Source organism: Pongo pygmaeus, chromosome 18 (assembly GCF_028885625.2).
Source record: "Pongo pygmaeus isolate AG05252 chromosome 18, NHGRI_mPonPyg2-v2.0_pri, whole genome shotgun sequence".
Taxonomy (NCBI): Eukaryota; Metazoa; Chordata; class Mammalia; order Primates; family Hominidae; genus Pongo; species Pongo pygmaeus.
In genome coordinates this window covers 3,061,665-3,086,154 of record NC_072391.2, presented here as the reverse complement: position 1 = coordinate 3,086,154, position 24,490 = coordinate 3,061,665, and the positions used below count along the sequence as shown (strand labels likewise).

Sequence of the window (24,490 nt, the reverse complement as noted above, 5' to 3'; positions counted from 1 at the left end):
GTGCTTTTGTCAGGTTCCTCCCTGAACCCACCCATGAGCTGCAGGCCTACCTCTCCCTCAGCAGAATCCTGGAGCTACCATTCTTAGCAAGCCTGAGCTCCCTTAGTGCCTGGGAGCTGTCAGTCTGGGAGGCTTCATGGAGGAAGCAAGACTTGGGTCAGCGACGGCAGTGACTAAGGGGTACTTTGGAAGGGCCCAGTAAGGGCTGGGGTGGGGGGGTGGGGAGACCCAGGGGTGGTGGCATCAGAGCTGAGCCTCAAAGGACCCAGAAGCCTGGAATGTTTAAAACCTGCCCATTATGGGGTCTAGCGAACAGCTTCTTTTATTCTTGTTTGAAAGTATTTTTCTGCTTACAAAAGTAACTTATACTTGATCTAAAAAAAAAAAAAAAAAAAAAGAAGAAAGCAATTACACAATGTTGAAAGCAAAGATTCACCGATTGGGCCCCAGAAGCCCTGTGGACAGAGAAAAGCCTATGGCTGGCTTGGTGGCCTGGGAGGATGCACCTGTTGTCAAGGTTACAGGGACTTGCCAGGTGCCACAGAGCAGGGGGCAGAGTTCTCCCCGGCAGCCTCAGGAGGCCCCGCTGCTAATCCACTGTCTTCTGTTCTGTCTGCGCCTACAAGAGAAGAGGGTGGATCAGGCTGGTGTCAATGGAGAAGGGAGGGCTCAGGTTGGCTGTTGGGGGTCTACCAGGCCTCACTCTCACCCCAGCCAGCGGATGTTCCAGGGCCAGAAGCCTCTGCCTGACTGAGAAGTGACTGCCACTCAGGGACGCTGCTCCCAAGGCCACCAGGCCAGGGCCACAAAAGCTGCTAAAGTCATTTCCAGGAAACTTGAGGCCAAGTTTGTGCTGAGCACTGGGAAGCCACAGCCATCGCCTCTGCTGGACCTGGGGTGGGGATGGAAGGACAGAGGAGTTGGCAGGTGGGGGTGGTCGATGCCTGAGGATGACTGCCTGTGGGATCCTTGGCGCCTGATGGAGCCCTGCTCTGCCTTTCATCTGGCAAAGATGGCTGCACTCCAATTCTCACAAAGGCACCATGGTCCCAGGCCTAGATGGATCCCAGCAGTGAGCAGGAGTCTCAAAGGGGCTAGGAGGACCTTGAGATGGTCTCATTCCACAGAGCTCAGGTGTAACAGACCCTGAGCCAGACTCCAACCCCCTCTGCCCTCTGCAGGGACCTCCTGTTGGCCTCAGAGTGGCGACTTCACTCCTCTGAGCCCTGCCTCCCACAGGCCATGGGGACTGCACCCTCTGCCCAAGGTTGGCAGGAGAAGCCAGGGGGACATGCAGAGGCTCTCAGAGCAGGACGGGATGGTGGGGGCTTTGCAGTGAGAGCCAGGCACTCCCACCGGCTCTGGGAGGACGGGGTCCCTCTGAGTCCCGGAGCACTGCTCACACCAGGCCTGAGACTCTAGCAGAGGGATGGAGGCCAAGGGGTCCATCAGGTTCCTTGAAAGCTCCAAGCCTGTGGCTGCAGACACCACCATCTCAGGCATTCTGGGGTCTCAGCCCCGGGGAGACTGTGGGGCTGTGACCCTCTGTGACCTCAGGCCACTCACCCCTCAATTTCCATCAGTGAGGCAGGGTCCCTGCACTGCCAGCAAACTGAAGGAACCCTAAGAGCACCCCCTTTTCTTACAATGGGCTGCCAGGCTGAGTACCCTGGCTGACCCCAGGGGCCCCCTGTTCAGAGATCACAAGCCAAGGCCACCTGCTACGACTTTTCTTCTTCTCAGGGCATGGCAGAGCCCACTCCCAGTTGGGAAGAAACCCCAACTCATCTTCTTCCCACCCACTGGGCAGCCCCCTGCCCCATCTCTCTGGAACTTCCAGTTCAAAAGGTGTACCCAGCCCATTTCCTCTGCTGCCTAGGGCCCTGCCCCCACTGCTGCCTGCCCTGGTAGAGTCCAGAGGCAGGACCTGCTGTGGGGCCAGGAGGGGACCTGTCCTCCTGCAGAGGACAGCAGGGCAGGGCCTGGGCCACCTCAGGGAGAGGTGGGTGCAGGGAAAGGGGAAGCCCTGCTCTCATCCCATCTCTGCTACCATGCCCCACCTGGCTATGTCCCCCAAGTCTAGCTGAAAGGTCTAATACACAGCAGGGGCAGAGCCAAGGGCCCTGGGGAGTGGGAGCGGGGGACTGAAGACGCTCAGTGCCTCCATCCATCCCATCACTCCCACAATAAAGCACAGGGAATGAACCTGCCCCATCACCTCCAGCCAGCCCGCAGTAGCTAGGGCCACACCCCCAGCCCCACTCCCCCATGGGACCTGTTAGCCCCGAGCTGTATCTCCCTGGAGGTTGGTGGGAGGTGATTGCTTGCACAGAGGAGGTAGGGAGAGCAGGGGCAGTCCCGGAGAGCCAGGCTGAGGTCACTGCCTTAGTCTGCTGGGAGTCTCATCCTTCGTGCCTCAAGTTTCCAGAGCCCAGCCTGCACACAGCTGCTGTTCAGTGGATGTTACTAAGTGACTGAATGGTGAGCGAGACAAAAGGAGCTTTCTAGAACATATGAAAAGGTGACCCATCAAGCCCCTGGCCTTAGAGACCCTCATTGAGCAGCTGCGAGCCAAGACCTTGAAGCTGATGGCAGCTGCCTGTGGGCCCCACCGTACCCTCAGACACTCCCTTGTGAAGGAGCCAGTGGGCAGTGCATTCCAGAGTGGGGAACAGACGCAGAGAGGCAAGGCCGCTCAGAGGCAGGGTTGGAGGTCGGGGGATGCCCAGGCCTGTGCCCTAACCCCTATGCCACTGCTCTCCACACGTGGTCAAAGTCAGGGAACGAGGACCCGCGTGACAGGGAGAAGGGCCTGATGGAGCCAGCGCGGCTGTGGGGACCACCCTGGGAGGTGCCGAGCTGTCCTGGGGGGCCACTGTGGAGCCTCACCTGGGTCCTGCCTGCTCCGTTTCTGCTCAGGCTCCTGAGGGGCTGCCTCAATGGCCCGCTGGGCCTCGGGGTGGGTCTGCAGGAGGGCCTTGGCAAGGGTGGCAGGGCCTGGCACCCCCAGGGACATGACACAGTGCACGCCCTTGCGCTTGGCCCCCGCCACCTTGGTGCTGTCTTTGGAGGCTGTGAGCAGGACCAGTTTGGAGAACTTTCTGGGCTTCCTGGGGGCTGCCGGGACGACTTCTGTGCCTGGCTTGGAGGATGGCTCCTGGCCGGCCTTCACACTCTCACCCTCCTGCTCGCTGGGCTCGGGCAGGGGCATCCCAGGACCCAGGGCCTGTCCCTCAGGCCACACTCAGCCCCCAGCAGGTGGATTTCTTCTACTCCCAGGCAAGGAACCTGGAGTCCAGCAGTTCTGTCCTAAGGAAGGAAGCAAAATCCCGTCAGTGGAGGAAGCCCTTGGGGGGCTCTAGACATGGATCTGGGAGGGAGGTGGGACAGATGGGGCTGCCTCACTGGTCGCTGGGGCCAAGGCTGGCGGGGGGCCTGATGGAACTAGGCTTCTGCTCTGCCAGTTCCTCTCCTGGCAGCCTTGGGTACGTCACCCCCATCCAACCTCACTTTCCCCATCTGGAAAATGTGCACAATAAACACCCTCCACAAGGGGCCATCAGAGTGACTAATGGACTAAGAGCTCAGCCACTACCAATGGGCATCTCACGTGCTGAGCACGGACGAAGGGTTTCCACCCTGAGGACTGTTTCCAGCCCCCCTCCCACCCCTGTTATGACAGCAGGCCGTTCTTATGGACCCAGTCACAGTTGAGGACACTGAGACATGCCAGGGTGATCCACACAGCCACAGAGTGGCAGAGATGGAGTGGACACAGAGCCCATGACCACACAGCATCTGGTGTACTTTGTCCATGTTAACAGACACCGGTGTCCCTGGGCACCAAGCATCAGAGCTAAACACTCTGGGGCCATTAGCTCAGTTTGTGTTGTCACAGGGAGCATGGGCCAGGCACCTGCCAGCACTTTGCAGACCACAGCACTGCAGCTGGCCCTGGCAGGTGGGACAACCAGATCCAGCCGCATCCCCGTCTGGAGGCCCACAGGCTCCTCCGCCCGTTGGTTCTTTTTGTTTGTTTTGTTTTGGAGACGGTGTCTCGCTCTGTCGCCCAGGCTGGAGTGCAGTGGCGCGATCTCGGCTCACTGCAAGCTCCGCCTCCTGGGTTCAAGCCATTCTCCTGTCTCAGCCTCTCCGAGTAGCTGGGCCTACAGGCGCCCGCCACCACGCCTGGCTAATTTTTTGTATTTTTAGTAGAGACGGGGTTTCACCGTGGTCTCCATCTCCTGACCTCGTGATCCGCCCGCCTCGGCCTCCCAAATTGCTGGGATTACAAGCGTGAGCCACCGCGCCCGGCCACGCCCGCTGGTTCTCACACCAACCTTGCGTCTGAGCTGGTGCTGGCGCTGCCCTGGCTGGGTGGCGACAGCGATGTGGAGATGTCGTGGATCCCACGGTCACTAAAGGCTCCTTGGCTTCTAGCCTGGAGAAGCAGAAAGGATGGGTTATAACCCTGTAGGGGCAAGTGCCGGGCTCTGGCTGGCCTGGAGACCCAGTCCTGACGTGCTGCAGCACCAGTGTGGGGTGGCCTTTCTGTCTTTTGAGGGGGAGACTGGGTGGTGGGCAGACGATGGGGTCTTTCCTAGCTTACAGTTTTAGCCTAGACCCAAGACTGCAGCCTGGGTAGCCACCTAGCCCCCTGTCCAGGACCCAGGCAGGACAAGGCCCAGAGATGCCCACTTTTCCCTCGGGGCCGATCCCCCAACCTGGTCTTGAGGTTCTCATAGTTTCCTTGGACCCCTCCCAATGCGTCTGGCCTGAGGGGTCCATGCCCAGCACCCTGGCGATTTTTCTAAGACCCTATTGTCCATGAAAGGGGCCTAAGGATGCAGGGCTGGAGTACGGGGTTGGGGGCCTTGTCCTGAGAGCTCCCCTCTGTAGTCCTCTGACCACTAAACAAAAGCAGATGTGAAGGCCCCACCCCAGGGGCACCTTCTCGAGGGGGCGGGCACTCGAAGAAATGCGCCAGGCGGCGAGTCACATGACTGCAGAGTACCGCAGGGATCGGGGTCGCGTTATCCGTCCGCCTCCGGACAAGCCAACCCGTTCCTCCTGTGCAGCCCTTCCGACTCTGCTCATCTGCCTCACAGGGCGATGTGGGGATGCCGGAGACCTGGGGAGCCCTGGGAACCTGCGGTGGCGAAGACCCCGCCGGCCACTCTGGGGCGGAAAAGGGTTACGGGAGGCCCCAACCACATAGCGCCCTGCTTTACACGCTGATTGGCTCCGGCGCACGTCCCTCTGGCGGCCCATCTCCCCACGCCTCCCACACTCCGCAGCGTGAATGGGCGGTCCGGGCAGGAATAAATGCTAGGTTTCCTGACCCCACGTCCGAGTCTACCCCGGGTCCTCTAGCGCCTCCCGCCGTGTCGGTTCTGCCACCGCGGCGCTCCCAGACTCCAAAAAAGATGCAGCCTCTTGCATACCCAGCTTGCAAATTCCTGCAAGATACAGCAGTTGGTCCCCACAAGGCTGGCAGGGACCCAGACCGAGCAGCCTCCTCCAGGCCAGCGGCCATTCCCTGAGACCTCCACACTCACTCTGACCCCCAGACTGCACGCCTCCTTAGATTAGGTTAGTGCAAAAGTAATTGCGGTTTTGCCATTGCTTTCAATAACAAAACCGCAATTAATTTTCACCAACCTAATATTTGGCACCTGAGGCACCTCCTTGCCATTCCATAGTCCCAGCCCTGCAGCCAGGCCAACTCTGAGCTGTAGAAAAGAGCCCCAAAGGGGCCGGGCGCAGTAGCTCACGCCTGTAATCCCAGCACTTTGGGAGCCCGAGGCGGGCGGATCACAAGGTCAGGAGATCGAGACCATCCTGGCTAACATGTTGAAACCCCGTCTCTACTAAAAATACAAAAAATTAGCCCGGCGTGGTGGCGGGCGCCTGTAATCCCAGCTACTCGGGAGGCTCAGGCAGGAGAATGGCGTGAACCCAGGAGGCGGAGCTTGCAGTGCAGTAAGCCGAGATCGTGCCACTGCACTCCAGCCTGGGCGACAGAGCGAGACTCCATCTCAAAAAAAAAAAAAAAAGAAGAAAAGAAAAGGGCCCCAAAGTGACGTCAGCCCCATCTCAAATTCAAACCCCATAGTAAAGGAACAAGACAGACCTAAACTATTGACTAATTCTCCAAAGCGAAAAGTCAGGAAAATAAAAAAATCTCGTTACGCTGTAACAAGAAGGGAATCCTGAAATACGTAAATTGGGCTCTTTCATATTGTGAAATATATATTTGGTCTTTGACCCTCTCTCCCAGTATATAATTCCTAAAATTCCTGGAATCTCCAAAATGATGTCTTTTTGTATGCTTAGGCACTGACTGATGGCTGGCAGCCCCTGGGCTGCTTCAGTGGGGCTGGTCACCAGAAAGACCAAGGCAGGGTTAGAGGGTTGGGACTTTCAGCCCCACCTCCAAACTCCAGGAAAGGGAGAGGGCCTGAAGGTTAAGTTGATCACCAATGGCCTATGGTTCAATCAATCATGCCTATGTAATGAAGCCTCCATAAAAACCCAAAAGGAGAGGGTTCCGAGAGCTTCCAGGAACACATGGAGTCCTTGGAGGGGTGTGTGGGAGTTGGGAGTGGGGTGGGAATGGAAACTGAGCCCCTCCCACACGTGCTGCTGCATTTATATATGTGTGTATATGTGTATATACATATATATAAATAAAATATATGTACATATGTGACATATATTATATACGCATATATGACATATATACATATATTATATATGGTATATGACATACATAATATATATTATATATATGACATACATAATATATATTATATATGACATACATAATATATGTTATATATGACATATATAATATATATTATATATGACATATATAATATATGTTATATATGACATATATAATATATGATATATATGACATATATAATATATGATATATATGACATATATAATATATTATATATGACATATATATGACATATATAATATATTATATATGACATATATATGACATATATTATATATGACATATATAATATATACATTATATATGATATATATTTAAAATATATATATTTCAGTTATTTTATTTTTTGAGACAGAATCTCGCTTTGTCACCAGGCTGGAGTGCAGTGGTGCAATCTCAGATCACTGCAACCTCCACCTCCTGGGTTCAAGTGATCCTCCTGCCTCAGCCTACAGGCACGTGCCACCATGCCCTCCTAATTTTTATATTTTTAGTAGATACGGGGTTTCACCATGTTGGCCAGGATGGTCTCGATCTGTTGAGCTCATGATCCACCCACCTCAGCCTCCTAAAGTGCTGGGATTATAGGCATGAGCCACTATGCCCGGCTGCATTTATATTTTCATCTGTGTCCTTTATAATAAAATGGTAAATGTAAATAAGTTTTTTTTTTTTTTTTGAGATGGAGTCTCGCTCTGTCTCCCAGGCTGGAGTGCAGTGGTGTGATCTTGGCTCACTGCAACTTCTGCCTCCTGGGTTCAAGATATTCTCCTGTCTCAGCCTCACAAGTAGCTGGGATTACTGGTGCGCACCACCATGCCCAGCTAATTTTTTGTATTTTTAGTAGAGATGGGGTTTCACCATGTTGGCCAAGCTGGTCTCGAACTCCTGACCTCAGGTGATCCACCCGCCTCAGCTTCCCAGAGTGCTGGGATTACAGGCATGAGCTACCACACCTGGCCTGTAAATTGTTTGTTTTTTTGAGACGGAGTCTCGCTCTTGTCACCCAGGCTGGAGTGCAATGTTGCAATCTCAGCTCACTGCAACCTCCACCTCCCAGGTTCGAGCAATTCTCCTGTCTCAGCCTCCCGAGTAGCTGGGATTACAAGCGCCGGCCACTATGCCCAGCTAATCTTTGTATTTTCAGTTGAGACGGGGTTTCACCGTGTTGGCCAGGCTGGTCTTGAAATCCCAACCTCAAGTGATCCACCTGCCTCAACCTCCCAAAGTGCTAGGATTACAGGCATGAGCCCCGGTGCCTGGCATTGTTTCCTTGAGTTCTTTGGGCCGCTCTAGCAAATGATTTAACCCAAGGAAGGGTCATAGCAACCTGAGATTGCAGCTGGCCGGTCAGAAGCATGAACAAGGCGGGAGGATCACTTAAGCCCAGGAGTTCGAGACCAGCCTGGGCAACATAGTGAGACCTCATCACTATAAAAAATAAATTATTTAAATAAAATAAAAGAGAGAGGCCAGGCGCGGTGGCTCACGCCTATAATCCCAGCACTTTGGGAGGCCGAGGTGGGTGGATCACGAGGTCAGGAGATCGAGATCCCGCTACTCGGGAGGCTGAGGCAGGAGAATAGCATGAATCCGGGCGGCGGAACTTGCAGTGAGCCGAGATCGCACCACTGCACTCCAGCCTGGGCGACAGGGCGAGACTCTGTCTCAAAAAATAAAATAAAATAAAATAAAAGAGACAGAGAGAGAAGCCTGCCACTCTGGTCCTCCTGCCTGCACCTGGCACAGAAGTGACCTGCCCAGAGCCACGTCCTTGGTCCTTGACCTGAGTCAGGAAAAAAAGTCCTATTATGTCAATCCTGACCTCTATTACTGCCACCCAGCAACCTCCATTCCCAGTGTCCCCATCACTCCACTCTGTCCCTGGGGAAATGGAGGCCTGGTCCAGAGCCAATGGCCTTGGGCAGCAGATGCTTGAAGTCAGAAATGCCAGTTACAGAGAAAACTGATCCTCAGAGCTGAGGTCCTGCCTTGGAAGCCAGTGGTCGGGATTATAACCCAGATAATAAAATAAATATCCATGAGTCCAAGCTGATATAAATAACTAAATAAATAAATGTTGGAGAAGGGAAAAATCTTCCTTAAGAGGAATTCTAAACAGTATGTGCGGACACTTCCCCCTCCAGGAAGTGGAGCTTAAGTCCCCTCCCTTGACTGTCGGCTGGGCTTAGTGCCTCATTTCCAAAGATGACAATCTGGGCTGGGCGAGCGAGGTGGCTGACGTTTGTAATTCCAGAACTCGGGGGGGTTGAGGTGGGTCGATTACTTGAGGTCAAGAGGTCAAGATCAGCCTGGCTAACATGGCAAAACTCCGTCTCCAGTAAAAATATAAAAATTAGTCTGGCGTGGCTGGGCGTGGTGGCTCATGCCTGCAATCCCAGCACTTTGGGAGGCTGAGGTGGGTGGATCACAAGGTCAGGAGTTCGAGACAACCTGGCCAACATGGTGAAACCTCTTCTCTACTAAAAATACAAAAAAAAAATTGGCCGGGCATGGTGGCAGGTACCTGTAATCCCAGCTACTCGGGAGGCTGACGCAGGAGAATCACTTGAAATCAGAAGGTGGAGATTGCAGTGAGCCGAGATAGCGCCACTGCACTCCAGCCTGGGCAACAAGAGCAAAACATTGTCCCCCCCCAAAAAAAAAAAATTAGTCAGGCATGGTGCTGCGCACCTAGTAATCCCAGCTACTCAGGAGGCGGACACAGAAGAACTGCTTTAACCTGGGAGGCAGAGGTTGCAGTGAGCAAAGATCTCGCCACTGCACTCCAGCCTGGGCAACAGAGCGAGACTCCAACTCAAAAAAAACAAACAACAACAACAACAAAAACAGAAAAACACACACACACACACGCACACAAAAATGAATGTGGGATCAGATCTCAGATTACACTCCCGAACACAAAAAGGGCATTAGTGAAAACACTGATGAAATCCAAATAAAGTCTATAGGTTAGTTTTCTTTTTTCTTTTTTTGGGAGGCAGGGTCTTGGTATATTGCTTGGAGTGCAGTGATACAACCATGGCTCACTGTAACCTCACATTCATGGGCTCAAAGTGATCCTCCCACCTCAGCTTCCCAAGTAGCTGGGACTACAGGCAGGCACCACCACGCCTGGCTAATTATCGTATTTTTAATAGAGACAGGGTTTCATCATGTTGGCCAGACTGGTCTCGAACTCCTGACCTCAAGTGATTTGCTTGCCTTGGCCTCCCAAAGTTCTGGATTACAGGTGTGAGCCACTGTGCCCAGTTTTGTAGTTCTGTACCAACAATAATTTATTATGAGATGTTAACATGAGGGGAAGCTGGGGGTGGGGAGGATCTATGGGGACTCTGTACTGCCTCTGGGACTTTTTTATAAAGCTAAAATAATTCCAAAATAAAAAGTTTTTTTTTAAAGGTAAGTAGCTAGCTGCATTAATATGACCCAAAACATTAACTATTTTATCACAGAAAACCCAGCGTAAGCACCTTTACTCTTTTTCAGGCTTTTTTTTTAAAATATAGTCTTTTCTAGTGCTTTTTCTTTAAAAGTAAAGGTTGGCTGGGCGCAGTGGCTCACGCCTGTAATCCCAGCACTTTGGGAGGCTGAAGCAGGTGGATCACAGGGTCAGGAGATCGAGACCATCCTGGCTAACATGGTGAAACCCCATCTCTACTAAAAATACAAAAAATTAGCCGAGCATGGTGGCAGGCACCTGTAGTCCCAGCTACTCGGGAGGCTGAGGCAGGAGAATGGCGTGAACCCAGGAGGCGGAGCTTGCAGTGAGCCGAGATCAGGCCACTGCATTCCAACCTGTGTGACAGAGCGAGACTCTGTCTCAAAAAAAAAAAAGTAAAGGTTAGGACAGATTGAAAAATGACTGTATACACGTGTATACACTCACACACAAACAACAACAACAACAACAAAAAAAAACCACCAAATTTTGAGCAAAATGGCCCTGACAAAGGTTGCCTGGTAGGGACCGTGTTTTATGAATCATTTTCATGTGTTCTGGAAAAACACAAGTGATACTTTTCTGAATATCAAATTTCAGTTAATCATAGTGTTTAATACCTCATTTTCAAAAATGACAAATATTTGTTTTCTACAATTAGTCCCATGCACACCTCCTAAGTAGTGCAATAGTAAATTTGCTTCAATGACTTTTTAACTTAAAAAGTTACTTCTGCTCTTAAAAACCATGATATTTGCTCTAGCTCATGAAGCTGCAGAGAAATAGTTCCACAGAATGTCAGAGAAGTGAAGGTTATGAAGATCTCCTCCTACTCTCCATTTGGAGGACAAGGTAGCCAAGAAGAAGCCAGTCCTGGGACTTCCTCCAGGATAAGAGGCTTAGCTGGTCAAGCTGGTCAGCCCACAGCACTGGAGCACCTACTGGGCTTCAGGTTCCCCAAGAAGATCATGACATTGTTGAAAGAAATTAAAGAAGCCCTAAACAAATCGAAAAACATCCCATGTTCATGGATTGGAAGACTTCATATTGTTAAGATGACAATACTTCTGACATTGATCTATAGATCCTTAATTCCAGCTGGCTTTTTTTTTTTTTTTTGGAGAAACTGACAAGCTGGTCCTAAAATTCACATGAAAACTCAAGGAACCCAGAATAGGAAAAACAATCTCGAAAAAAAAAAAAAACTTGCAGGACTGACACATCTCTATTTCAAAATATATTATCACAAAGCTACAGTAATCAATACAATGTGGTACTGGCATAAAGACCAACACAGGCCGGGCACAGTGGCTCATGCCTGTAATCCCAGCACTTTGGGAGGCCGAGGTGGGTGGATTGCCTGAGCTCAGGAGTTCGAGACCAGCCTGGGCAACACGGTGAAACCCCGTTTCTACTAAAAATACAAAAAATTAGCCGAGTGTGGCGGCATGCAACTATAGTCTCAGCTACTCGGGAGGCTGAGGCAGGAGAATTGCTAGAACCCGGGAGTCGGAGGTTGCAGTGAGCCAAGATCGCACCACTACACTCCAGCCTGGGCAACAGAGCAAGACTCCACCTCTTAAAAAACAAACAAACAAATAAAACACAGACACAAAGACCAACAGAATAGAACTGAGAGTCCAGAAATACACTCTTACATATACAGTGAACTGATTTTCCGCAAAGGTGACAAGACAGTTCTGTGGAGGGAAAATAGTCTTAACGACAAATGTTGGGCCAGGCGTGGTCACTCATGCTTGTAATTGCAGTACTTTGGGAGGGTGATGCAGGAGGATCGCTTGAGCCCAGGAGTTCCAGACCAGCCTAGGCAACATAGTGAGATCCCGTCTCTACAAAAAATATCATTAACCAGGGTGGTGGGGCATGTATGTAGTTCCAGCAACTTGGGAGGATGAGGTGGGAGGGTTGCTTGAGCCTGGGAGGTCAAGGCTGCAGTAAGCTGTGATTGTGCTGCTGTACTCCAGCCTGGGTGACAGACCAAGACTCTGTCTCAAAAAAAAAAAAAATAATAATAATAATAATAAAAACAAACATTAAATGCTAGGACCACTGAATATCCAATACAAAAGAATGAAGTTGTATGCTTTCCTCACAGCATATACAAAAATTAACTCTAAATAAATTATATGGCTAGGCATGGTGGCTCATACCTATAAGCCTAGCACTTTGAGAGGCTGAGGTGGGCGGATCTCTTCAGCTCAGGAGTTCAAGTCTAGCCTGGGCAACATGGCGAGACCTCATCTCTACTAAAAATACAAAACAAAACAAAACAAAAATGCTGGGCATGGTGGTATCCACCTGTGGTCCCAGCTACTCGGGAAGCTGAGGTGGAAGGATTACTTAAGCCAGTGGGGCAGAGGTTGCAGTGAGCCGAGATTGCACCACTGCACTCCAGCTTGGGTGACAGTGAGATCCTGTCTCAAAACAATGAAAAAACAAAAAATTATAGTTTATTACAAGAGCTACAGTAAGAAAACTTTTTTTAAAAGAAAAACTAAATTCTCATAACCTTAGATTAGGCAAAGCTTTCTTCAATACAATGAAAGGCACAAACAACCTATGAAGAAATAAACTGGACTTCAACAAAGTTTAAGAGTTTTGTGTTTCAGCCATAAAACTTTTGCAAGTTAAGAGATAACCCATAGAATGGGAAAAAATGTTTGCAAATCATATATCTGATAAGGGACTTGTATCTGGAATTTATAAAGAACTCTTACAACTCAGTAATAAACAAGCAAACAAACAAACAATTTAAAAATGGGCGGCCGGGCATGGTGGCTCACATCTGTAATCCCAGCACTTTGGGAGGCCGAGGCGGGTGGATCACTTGTCGGGAGTTTGAGACCAGCCTGACCAACATGGAGAAACCCTGTCTCTACTAAAAATACAAAATTAGCCAGGCGTGGTGGCACATGCCTGTAATCCCAGCTACTCAGGAGGCTGAGACAGGAGAATTGCTTGAACCCAAGAGGCGGAGGTTGCGGTAAGCTGAGATTGCGCCATTGCACTCCAGCCTGGACAATAAGAGCAAAATCCGCCTCAAAAAAAAAAAAAAAGGCAAAGGGGCAGGGCATGGTGGCTCATGCCTGTAATCCCAGCACTTAGGGAGGCTGAGGCAGGAGGATCACCTGAGGTCAGGAGTTCGAGATCAGCCTAGACAACATAGTGAAACCCTGTCTCTACTAAAAATACAAAAATTAGCTGGGCATGGTGGCACATGCCTGTAATCCCAGCTACTCAGGAGGCTGCGCAGCATGAGAATTGCTTGAACCCGGGAGGTGGAGGTTTCAGTGAGCCAAGATGGCGCCACTGCACTGCACTGCACTGCACTGCAGCCTGGGGAACAAAGTGATACTCCGTCTCAAAAATAATAATAATAATAATAATGGGCAAAGGCTCCAAATAGGCTTTTCTCCAAAGAAGATATACAAATGGCTAATATATGAGAAGATGCTCACCATCATTAGTCACCAGGGAAATGCAAATCAAAACCACAATGAGATACCACTTCACACCACTAGGATGGACATAATAAAACAAACAAACAAACAAAAAAGACAATAGCAAGTGTTGGTGAGGATGAGGAGAAACTGGAACCCTCATACACTACTGAGGGGAATGTAAAATGGTGCAGCCATTTTTGGAAACCAGCCTGGCAGTTCCTCAAAAGGTGAAATGTAGAGTTACCCTATGACCCAGCAATTCCACTACTAGATACATGCCCCGAAGAAATGAAAACACATGTCCACACAAAAATGTGTACATGAATGTTCATAGTTGCATTATTCACGAAAGCCAAAACGTGGAAACAGCCCAAATATCCATCAATGGATGAATGAATAAATACAATATGGTGCATGTATAAAATGGAATATTATTTGGCAGTAAAAAAAATCTATGCTACAACATGAATGAACCTTGAAGAAATTATGCTCGGTAAAAGAAGCCAGACCCAAAAGACCATGTATTATATGATTCCATTTCCATGAAATTACTTAGAGTCTAGAGAATCTACAGAGTAAGAAAATCTATGGGGACAGAACGTAGATTTTGTGGTTATCTCCGGATTGGGGTGGGGAAGGGGAGAATGAGGAGTGACTACTAGTGGGTATGTGCTTTCTGGGGTGATGAAAATGTCCTAAAAGGAATTTTCATGAGGGTTGCACAACTTTGTGAGCACACTAAAGCCACTGAACTGTGTATATATATATTTTTGTTTGTTTGGTTGGTTTTTTTTTTTTTTTTTTTTTGAGACGGAGTGTCGCTCTGTCGCCCAGGCTAGAGTGCAGTGGCGTGATCTCACTGCAAGCTCCGCCTCCCGGGTTCACGCCATTCTCCTGCCTCAGCCTCCCGAGTAGCTGGGATTATAGGCGCCCGCCACCACGCCTGGCTAATTTTTTTGTATTTTTAGTAGAGACGGGGTTCCACCATGTTAGCCAGGATGGTCTCGATCTCCTGACCTCGTGATCCGCCCGCCTTGGCCTCCCAAAGTGCTGGGATAACAGGTGTGAGCCACCGCGCCCGGCCGAAATGTACACTTTAAATGGGTAAATTGCACGGTATGTGAATTATCTCAATAAAGTTGTTAAATATTCAGAAAAAGGTAAAATGAGTCTATGAACATATGAATAGCAGTTCCCCAATGATGTCACTATCCCTAAGAATCACCCGGAGTTTGTTTGTTTGTTTTTTTTAGTCGGAGTGTTGCTCTTATCGCCCAGGCTGGAGTGCAGTGGCGCGACCTTGGGTCACTGCAACCTCTGCCTCCCGGGTTCAAGCCATTCTCCTGTCTCAGCCTCCCAAGTAGCTGGGATTAGAGGCATGCACCACCACACCCGGCTAATTTTGTATTTTTAGTAGAGACGGGGTCTCTCCATGTTGGTCAGGCTGGTCTCGAACTCCCGACCTCAGGTGATCCACCCTCCTTGGCCTCCCAAAGTGCTGGGATTACAGGCGTGAGCCACCACGCCCGGCCCCGACTAATTTTTGTATTTTTTTTTTAAGTAGAGACGGGGTTTAACCATGTTAGTCAGAATGGTCTCTATCTCCTGACCTTGTGATCTATCCGCCTCGGCCTCCCAAAGTGCTGGGATTACAGGCGTGAGCCACCGCGCCCGGCCTGTGTTGCTTTAAGCCACTTTATTTGTTAGGACAGCATCAGGAAACATTAGTTTCAATGTTGCTGAAACATTGAAACTAGGTTTGGGTTTCAGGGTTTGGGAAACCCTGAAACAAGGTTCAGTTCCTTACTGACGAGGTTCTGGAAGAGAGGACCCCTGCCTGGTGCCTCATGGTGGACCCACAGAATCATCTTCATAAGCACGGAAGAGAAACATCATTAATGTCCACCAGCACCGGCATCCTCAGCCACGAGGACAAATCCCTTACCCTCCCAGCAGGTTTCATCTGCGTAATGGAAATAGTGGTGAATTTATCAAGGGATGTTAATAGCTGACAGGCAAGGGTGAAGTCATTGCAAAAGTTCCCAGGCGATATGGACAGCTGCTCCTCAATAATTACTGCTCCACGCAGCCCACAGCAGGGCTGTGATTGACCCCGACAGGATGACGGGACACTAAGGTGTGCAATACACGTCCTTACATGGAGATTTAAAAAACCGGCAGTGACCCCCGCCCCAAGAAGGCCAAGAACTGCTAGTCTAAGGCGTGCAGCGCGGAGCTTCCCCACGATGGGAATTTCAGTCATGGCAGCTCCTTCCCCTAATCACCAGGGCTCAGAATCTTTATTTCACTCCTTTACCCAATGCAACTGGCATCAAACGCGGGCTGGGCTGCGCCCAAATGGTCCCAGCTCCCCGGCTCTCTCCTCTCCCAAGAATACCCACACCCTGAGGCCCCGAGTATCTCCCCCGCCCCAGTATCTCACGCCTCCAACTCGCTGCCGTCCCTGCAGGGACCTCCCGAGCTGCAACGGTGGGACGGGGCCGGCGGGGGTTGGGGGTGCCGGGAAGGCAGCGCTGGGCGCGGCGGACACCGCCAGGGGCCGGCGGGCGAGTACGGAGCTCCTTCATGTGGGGGTGTTGAGGCTTTGGACAGGGGATTGGAGGGGGTGGGGAAGGAGGGGCGAGAGGCAAAGAGGGAATCGCGGGAGACCCCACATGAGGCGGCCTGAGCACCAGGACGCGGACCCCTCCTCAGCACCCGCAGCCCTCGGGACCCCCGGGAGAGCCGGGCCGGGGACGCGTCCATGCCGAGGACGCAGGACCCTCCCCGCCCGCCGGGGCCCGTCCTCACCGACGGCAGCGGTGCCCTCCCTCTCCGGCGACAGCGCCGCGGCGGGTCCCTCAGCCTCCACGCCAAGGGCCCCCGCCTCAGCTCGCGCCGTTACCTCAAGCCGGGGTCACAGCGCGAGCATGCGCAGCAAGGCCGCGGGTGCCCTGTCTTCTGGCGGAGGCCGCTCCTCCGCGTCTTGCCAGTGCGGCGTAGAGCTGGCGTCCGGCCAATCGGAGGGCGGAGGCGGGGCCAAAATTCAGTAAGGGGGCGGGTACACCCGGGATTGGGTGTCGCCGTCAGGGGCGGAGCCTCGCGGGACATGCGGCCTGGATCCGGGTCCCGGGCGAGGTTCTCTCAGCGCCAGTGGGTTGGGCTTCACTGCGACCCCCGGGCTTCCTCACGGCTTTGACTCCGGCTATCTGCGGGGAAAACTGAGGAATTTGTTTAAAGGTTTTGCTCTCCCCCGTCGCGATACCGAGCGTGCGGAGGGAAGGTATTTAGGCTCATGGAAGCCACTGCCTTGCTTTCAGCTCTGCATCCTTGACGACACAGCGGCCTCATCCGCGCCATTGGTCCAGCCCTCGTCTATTAGTTTAGTCCCTGCCCATTGGTCCAGCCCTCGCCCATTAGTCCCGCCCTCGCTCTGCAGTTCAGCCCCTGTCCATTCATCCTTTCTCGTTATTGGTCCAGCCCTGGCCCACTGGGCACACCCGTGCCCACGGGTCCCGCCCTCTCCGTGCCCAACCACGTTCACCCGGCCCAAGGGGTGCCCGGGACACTCGCCATCCTCCAGCCACCCAGTGCAGGGGGACTGGGCTGGCTCCGGGCACAGGGACCTGCGGGGCCCTGGGCGCTGCTTTCCTGGGACACTTGGCTGCAGCGTCCAGAGCGGCCCCGGCACAGCCCTCTAGGCTCACCGCGGCCCTCCCAGCCCCGCGGGGTCGCCCCCACTCCGCCCGCCACCTTGGTCCCCCCAAGCCTGGCTCCGCGCCCCGCCCCCCCCCCCCCCCCCCCGCTCTAAAGCGGCCGCTGAATGTGCCACCGCCCCAGGGCTCCAGGGTCCAGGTCGAGATCCTCTGGGGCCTCCCGCACCTTCCGCCTTTTCATGTCCGAGGGCCAGCGTCGCTGCACGCCCTTCCTTTGCACTGCCCCTCCCGGCCCTGGCTCTGCAGGTCTCTGAATCCCACCCTGGACTCCTCTACCAAGGCTCCCGCTGCCACCATCGCACCATCCTATATCCGCAGGCATTGTCTGGTGTCATTCAAGGCCTTTGTGCCTTTTTTTTTTTTTTTAGAAACGGGAATTGCGCTCTGTCGCTCAGGCTGGAGTGCAGTGGCGTGATCTCTGCTCACTGCAACCTCTGCCTCCCGGGTTCAAGCAATTCTCATGCCTCAGCCTACTGAGTAGCCGGGATTACGGGCGCCCGCCACCACGCCCGGCTAATTTTTGTACTTTTAGTAGAGACGGGTTTCGCCATGTTGGCCAGGCTGGTATGGAACTTCTGAACTCAGGTGATCCACCCTCCTCGGCTTCCTAAAGTGCTGGGGTTACAAGCGTAAGCCACCGCGCCCAGCCACCTTTGCGCATTTATTTGCTGTTATCTATTAATCATTCACAGACTACTGGTTGTTTTTTAACTTGATGATGTTATAAATATCTTTGTATATGAATCTCTGATGTCAAAGGTTTTTTTTTTTTTTTTTTGAGATGGAGTCTCACTCTGTCGCCCAGGCTGGAGTGCAGTGGCGTGATCTCTGCTTATTGCAACGTCCACCTCCCGGGTTCAAGCGATTTTCCCGCCTCAGCCTCCCGAGTAGCTGAGATTACAGGCACCGGTAATCATGCTTAATTTTTATATTTTTGTAGAGATGGGATTTCACCATGTTGGCCAGGCTGGTATCAAACTCCTTACCTCAGGTGATCCGCCCACCTCGGCCTCCAAAAGTGCTGGGATTAGAGATGTGAGCCACCTTGCCTGGTGAGATGTTAAAGATTTTTTTTTTTTTTTTTTTTTTGAGACAGAGTCTCACTCTGTTGCCAAGACTGGAGTGCAGTGGCACGATCTCAGCTCACTGCAACCTCCGCCTCCTGGGTTCAAGTGGTTCTCCTGCCTCAGCCTCCTGAGTAGCTGGGATTACAGGTGCCTGCCACCGCGCCCAGCTAATTTTTTTGTATTTTTAGTAGAGACGAGGTTTCACCATCTTGGCCGGGCTGGTCTTGAACTCCTGACCTCGTGATCCACCCGCCTCAGCCTCCCAAAGTGCTGGGATTACAGGTGTGAGCCACCGCACCCAGTCAAAGAGTTCTTGAAAGTCTTAAAAGAGGTCAAAGGAGGCAAATATTTTTGAAAGCTTTTTAAACATGTAGCCAAATTGTCCCCAAAGAAGTGCACAAGTTTGAGGTTACATGCTTGGGTTCAAGTCCCTGCTGTGTCGATTGCCAGCTGTGTGAATGAGCAATTACATCCCCTCTCTGTGCCTCAGTGTCTTCACCTGGTAAATGGGGGTGATAAGGTACCCACCTCCTAGAGCCATTGTGAGAATTCACAGAGTATTGTCATGTGGGCTGATAAGAGTCTTGGTTGTTTTTTGTTTTTGTTTGAAACAGAGTTTCACTCTTGTTGCCCAGGCTGGAGTGCAGTGGTGTGATCTCGGCTCACTGCAACCTCCGCCTCCCGGGTTCAAGTGATTTTCCTGCCTCAGCCTCCCAAGAAGCTGGGATTACAGGTGCCTGCCACTAAACCTGGCTAATTTTTTTTGTATTTTTAGTAGAGACGGGGTTTCACTATGTTGTCCAGGCTGGTCTTGAACACCTGACCTTGTCATCCACCCATCTTGGCCTCCCAAAGTGTTGGGATTACAGGCATGAGCCACTGTGCCTGGTGAGTCTTGGTTTTAAAATTTATATTCCTTAGTCCAGTAATTCTCAAACTTTTTGGTCTCAGAACCCCTTATGACACAGGATTTTTCAGTGCCGCTTAGTAAGCCAGAGACCTCCATGGCCAGCAGCACCCCTGCTCAGGCCTCCCTTGGCCTGGGCTCGGTGCAGGAGACACCCCACCCATTCTGCCATTTGTGTTACGTTACAGCTCTTTCAATCCTGCTGCCCCCCTCGGGTCCTCAGCTTCAGGGCTGGCCCAGCCCAGTGCTATTTCTTCTTGCCTGGGTGGGTTCTGGGTGTGGGTGAAGGGCTACAGTGTTACAGCCTTTTTCCTACCAGTGGTAGGCCCTCCAGAGTTCTTGTCCCACATCCAAGAAGAATGAGGTTATGCTGACAGCCGGTGGGTGAACAGGGTGAAGAGTTTTATTGAGCTAACAAACAGCTCTCAGTGGAGAGGGGACCCTCTCAAAGTCGGGTAGTTCCCCCCACCATGGTGTGTAGACCCCAAGTGTGGCTGAGTCCGAGGTTTTTATTGGCTCAGAACGGGGGAGTGCATGCTGATTGGTTTCTGAGTATGCAAAAACGGCTTAAAAGGCACTCAAAATTGGGCATGACAGTGTGAAAAACCAGTTAGGGAAGGGTAGGTGTATGTAAAATAGGTGAAGGGTGGGGATCAGTCAGAGGAAAGTGGGCCACACGGGAAGAGAGGTTCTCAGTATGTTCTGTGAATTTATCAGAGACTTGTAGCTTGGTTTTCAGGCTTTAAAATATCTTTGGTTTGAAGGCCAGTTTCACCAGGGATGGGATCTGTCTCTGTCTGCCTGGGGATTTGTCTGCCTCCTGCCGCCATCATTTACACTGTTAGTTATCGAGGAGCTCAGAGAGATTTTAGTTATGTGGGTTACATCTATCAATATTTACTATATAGAAATTTAGGCTGGGCGCAGTGGCTCACGCCTGTAATCCCACCAAGGTAGGCCAAGGTAGGTGGATCACCTGAGGTCAGGAGCTGGAGACCAGCCTGGCCAACATGGTGAAACCCGGTTTCTACTAAAAATACAAAAATTAGCAGGGCATGGTCATTGGCGACTGTAATCCCAGCTACCTGGGAGGCTTGAACCCAGGAGGCAGAGGTTGCAGTGAGACAAAATCATGCTACTGCACTCCAGCCTGGGCAACAGAGTGAAAAAAAAAAAAAAGATGGCTGGGTACAGTGGCTCACGCCTGTAATCCCAGCAGTTTGGGAGGCTGAAGCAGGCAGATCATGAGGTCAGGAGTTCGAGACTAGCCTGGCCAACATGGTGAAACCCCATCTCTACTAAAAATACAAAAAAATTAGCCATGTGTGGTGGCGTGTACCTGTAATCCCAGCTATTCCAGAGGCTGAGGCAGAATTGCTTAAACCAGAGCCGCGGGTGGCGGTGGGAGGTTGCAGTAAGCCAAGATCGTGCTACTGCACTTCAGCCTGGGTGACAGAGCAAGACTCCGTCTTGGAAAAAAAAAACTTAAACTGATAAATTTAAAAACAGATTTATTAAAAATAGCAGTAATTAACCCACTGCATAACTCTATCTTCAAACCAAAGGAATCAGTCAGTGGCAGTGTTTACACTTTTAAAAATCACTTTAGTGGCTGGGAGCGGTGGCTCACGCCTGTAATCCAAGCATTTTAGGAGGCCAAGGCAGATGGATCACCTGAGGTCAGGAGTTTTTGTTTTTTGTTGTTTTTTTTTTGAGATGGAGTCTCGCTCTGTCGCCCAGGCTGGAGTGCAGTGGCGCGATCTCAGCTCACTGCCGGCTCCGCCTCCCAGGCTCATGCCATTCTCCTGCCTCAGCCTCCAGAGTAGCTGGGACTACAGGCGCCCGCCACCATGCCCGGAGAATTTTTTGTATTTTTAGTAGAGACGGAGTTTCACCGTGTTAGCCAGGATGGTCTCGATCTCCTGACCTTGTGATCCACCCGCCTCGGCCTCCCAAAGTGCTGGGATTACAGGCGTGAGCCACCACGCCTGGCCAAGGTCAGGAGTTTGAGACTAGCCTGGCCACCATGGTGAAACCCTGTCTCTATCAAAAATACAAAAATTAGCTGGACGTGGCGGCATGCACCTGTAATCCCAGCTACCCGGAAACCCGAGGCATGAGAATTGCTTGAGCCCAGGAGGCGGAGGTTGCAGTGAGCCGAGATCGCGCCACTGCCCTCCAGCCTAGGTGACAGAGCAAGACTCCGTCTCAAATAAATAAATAAATCATAAAAATCACTGGCCCAGCGCGGTGGCTCACACCTGTAATCCCAGCACTTTGGGAGGCTGAGGTGGGCAGATCACGAGGTCAGGAGTTCAAGACCAGCCTGACCAACATGGTGAAACCCCATTTCTACTAAAAATACAAAAACTACCCAGCTAGTCAGGAGGCTGAGGCATGAGAATCACTTCAACCCGGAAGGCAGACTTTGCAGTGAGCCAAGATCATGCCATTGCATTCCAGCCTGGGCCACAGAACGACACTCCATCTCAAAAAAAAAAAAAAAAAATTAGTCGGCTGTGGTGGTACACGCCTGTAGTCCCAGCTACTTAGGAGGCTGAGGTGGGAGGATCCCTTGAGCGCAGGAGTTTGAGGCAGCAGTGAGCCGACATTGCGCCCTGCACTCCAGCCTGGGTGACAAAGTGAGACCCTGTCTCAAAATAATAATAATAATCCACTGGTCTTTTAGCACTTTGGAGGGATCCTGTACCCATGTGTGGTCTCATAACACCATGCATTGGCTTTTTAGAAAATATTGGTTAATTGAATAATGCACATCTTATGAAATGTTGACATATTTTATTATATAATATAAAAATATAACATTCATTTTCATTGCCACCAATCTCATTGAAAAAGTCTTGAAGTACTGGGAGGTTGTGAAATGAATGGTGTCAAATACAAGTTTTCTAACTTTTTTTTTTTTTTGAGACAGAATCTCACTCTGTTGCCCAGGCTGTAACGCAATGGTGTGATCTCCGCTCACTGCAACCTCCGCTTCCCGGGTTCAAGCAATTCTCCTGCCTCAGCCTCTTGAGTAGCCGGGATTACAGGTGCCCGCCACCATGCCCGGCTAATTTTTTGTATTTTTAGTAGAGATGGGGTTTCGCCATGTTGGCCAGGCTGGTCTTGAACTCCTGACCTCAGGTGATCCACCCGCCTCGGCCTCCCAAAGTGCTGGGATTACAGGCGTGAGCCACCGTGTCTGGCCCCAACATTTTAATTTTTGCTTGAACGTTAGAATTATTATTATTTTTTTTGAGGTGGAGTCTTGCTCTGTTGCCCAGGCTGGAGAGCAGTGGCACGATCTCGGCTCACTGCAACCCCTGCTTCCCGCGTTCAAGCAATTCTCCTGTCTCAGCCTCCCGAGCAGGTGGGACTACAGGGGCACACCACCACGCTTGGCTAATTTTTGTATTTTTAGTAGAGGTTTCACCATATTGGTCAGGCTGGTCTTGAACTCTTGACCTCAGGTGATCCACCCACCTTGGCCTCCCAAAGTGCTGGGATTACAGGTGTGAGCCACTGTGCCCAGCCAAAAGTTAGAATTTAAAATTTTATCCTTGGCAACAAATACTGTCAGTTGTTTTCCTTCAAGTGACAGACTCACTTCTCACTTTTCTCTCTTTTTTTTTTTTTTTTCAGACAGGGTTTCACTCCATCACCCAGGCTGGAGTGCAGTGGCGTGATATCAGCTCACTGCAACCTTCGCCTCCTGGGTTCAAGTGATTCTTGTGCCTTAGCCTCCTGTGTAGCTGGAATTACAAGCATGTGCCACCGCACCCAGCTAATTTTTGTATTTTTAGTAGAGCTGGGGTTTCGACATATTGGCTAGGCTGGTCTCGAACTCCTAGACTCAAGTGATCTACCCACCTCATCCTCTCAAACTGCTGGGATTACATGCATGAGCCACTGCACCTGGCCCTCACTTTTCTCATTTTTGAGAAGATGGCTGCCAAATACCCACATCTGAATAACCACAGTTTGTCAGTGGTTCTATCAAATAAAAAGTATTCCACAAAAAAAATAGATAATAGCACAATTCAAATAGTTGCACACATCGTTCTGCTAGAGACAATTGTATGCCCAGAGGTGCTGTATGTGTATTTCCTCTTTCCTATTTCAACTAACAAAATACTAAAAAGACGTGTACTCAATGGCTAGGAATTAATGAACAATTCTGTGTTGCTTCATTAAGGACTTTTTTCTTTCCCTCCCCTTCCTTCCTCCCTCCCTCCCTTCCTTTCTTTTTTTGATTTTCACTCTTGTTGCCCAGGCTGGAGTGCAATGGTGAAATTTCGGCTAACTGCAACCTCCACCTCCCAGGTTCAAGTGATTATCCTGCCTTAGCCTCCTGAGTAGCTGGGGCTACAGGTGCCCACCACCACGCCTGGCTAAATTGTTTTTTTTTTAATTAAGACGGAGTCTCGCTCTGTCACCCTTTTAATTGAGACGGAGTCACTCTCTGTCGCCCAGGCTGGAGTGCAATGATGCGATCTCGGCTCACTGCAACCTCTGCCTCCTGGATTCAAGCGATTCTCCTGCCTCAGCCTCCCGAGTGGCTGGGATTACAGGCACCCGCCACCATGCCCAGCTACTTTTTGTATTTTTAGTAGAGACTGGGTTTCACCATGTTGGGCAGGCTGGTCTCGAACTCCTGACCTCACGTGATCCACCCGCCTCGGCCTCCCAAAGTGTTGGGCTTACAGGCGTGAGCCACCGCGCCTGAACTAATTTTTGTATTTTTGGTAGACACGGGGTTTCACCCTGTTGGCCAGGCTCGTCTTGAACTCCTGACCTCAAGTGATCCGCTGGCCTCCGCGAGACTCCGTCTCAAAAAAAAAAAAAGTTTCAATACATGAATATTGGGGGACACAGATCATCATAAGTGTGTTTGTTTATACCGTTGATAATGGTCTTTTGTGTTAAAAAAAATTATCAGCAAGTTCTCCCCATCCTGAGAAGGGACTGAGGCTGTGGGGCAGGACCGCCCTTCTGGCGGCCGGCACCGCCTAGGTCCTGGTGAGGCCGTCGGGTGGCCGCTGAGTCCGCGCGCGCCCTCTCCTGGCCGCCAAGAGCATCGGCCAGAATGTCCCCAGGTTCCGGCTCTGACCCGGATGAGGCC

The 24,490-nt window shown here is 51.2% G+C and overlaps 1 protein-coding gene across 5 annotated transcripts; it reads right to left on the bottom strand.

Moving 5' to 3' along the window:
* Positions 1-299: 299 nt before the first annotated feature.
* On the bottom strand, positions 300-17,043 carry FLYWCH2 (FLYWCH family member 2). Of its 5 annotated transcripts, none has more exons than XM_054455534.2 (4): positions 16,487-17,043; positions 4,341-4,441; positions 2,890-3,309; positions 300-619 (listed from the first exon to the last, which is right to left on the bottom strand). In XM_054455534.2, exons 3-4 carry the CDS (start codon positions 3,209-3,211, stop codon positions 519-521), a joined length of 423 nt encoding a protein of 140 aa, XP_054311509.1. In that variant the 5' UTR covers positions 3,212-3,309; positions 4,341-4,441; positions 16,487-17,043; the 3' UTR covers positions 300-518. The 5 variants fall into 5 exon arrangements, with proteins under 5 accessions (XP_054311509.1, XP_054311508.1, XP_054311507.1 ...); XM_054455533.2 differs by having other exon boundaries at positions 16,581-17,023; XM_054455532.2 differs by lacking the exon at positions 16,487-17,043 and adding an exon at positions 4,951-5,454.
* Between the last annotated feature and the right edge of the window lie 7,447 nt (positions 17,044-24,490).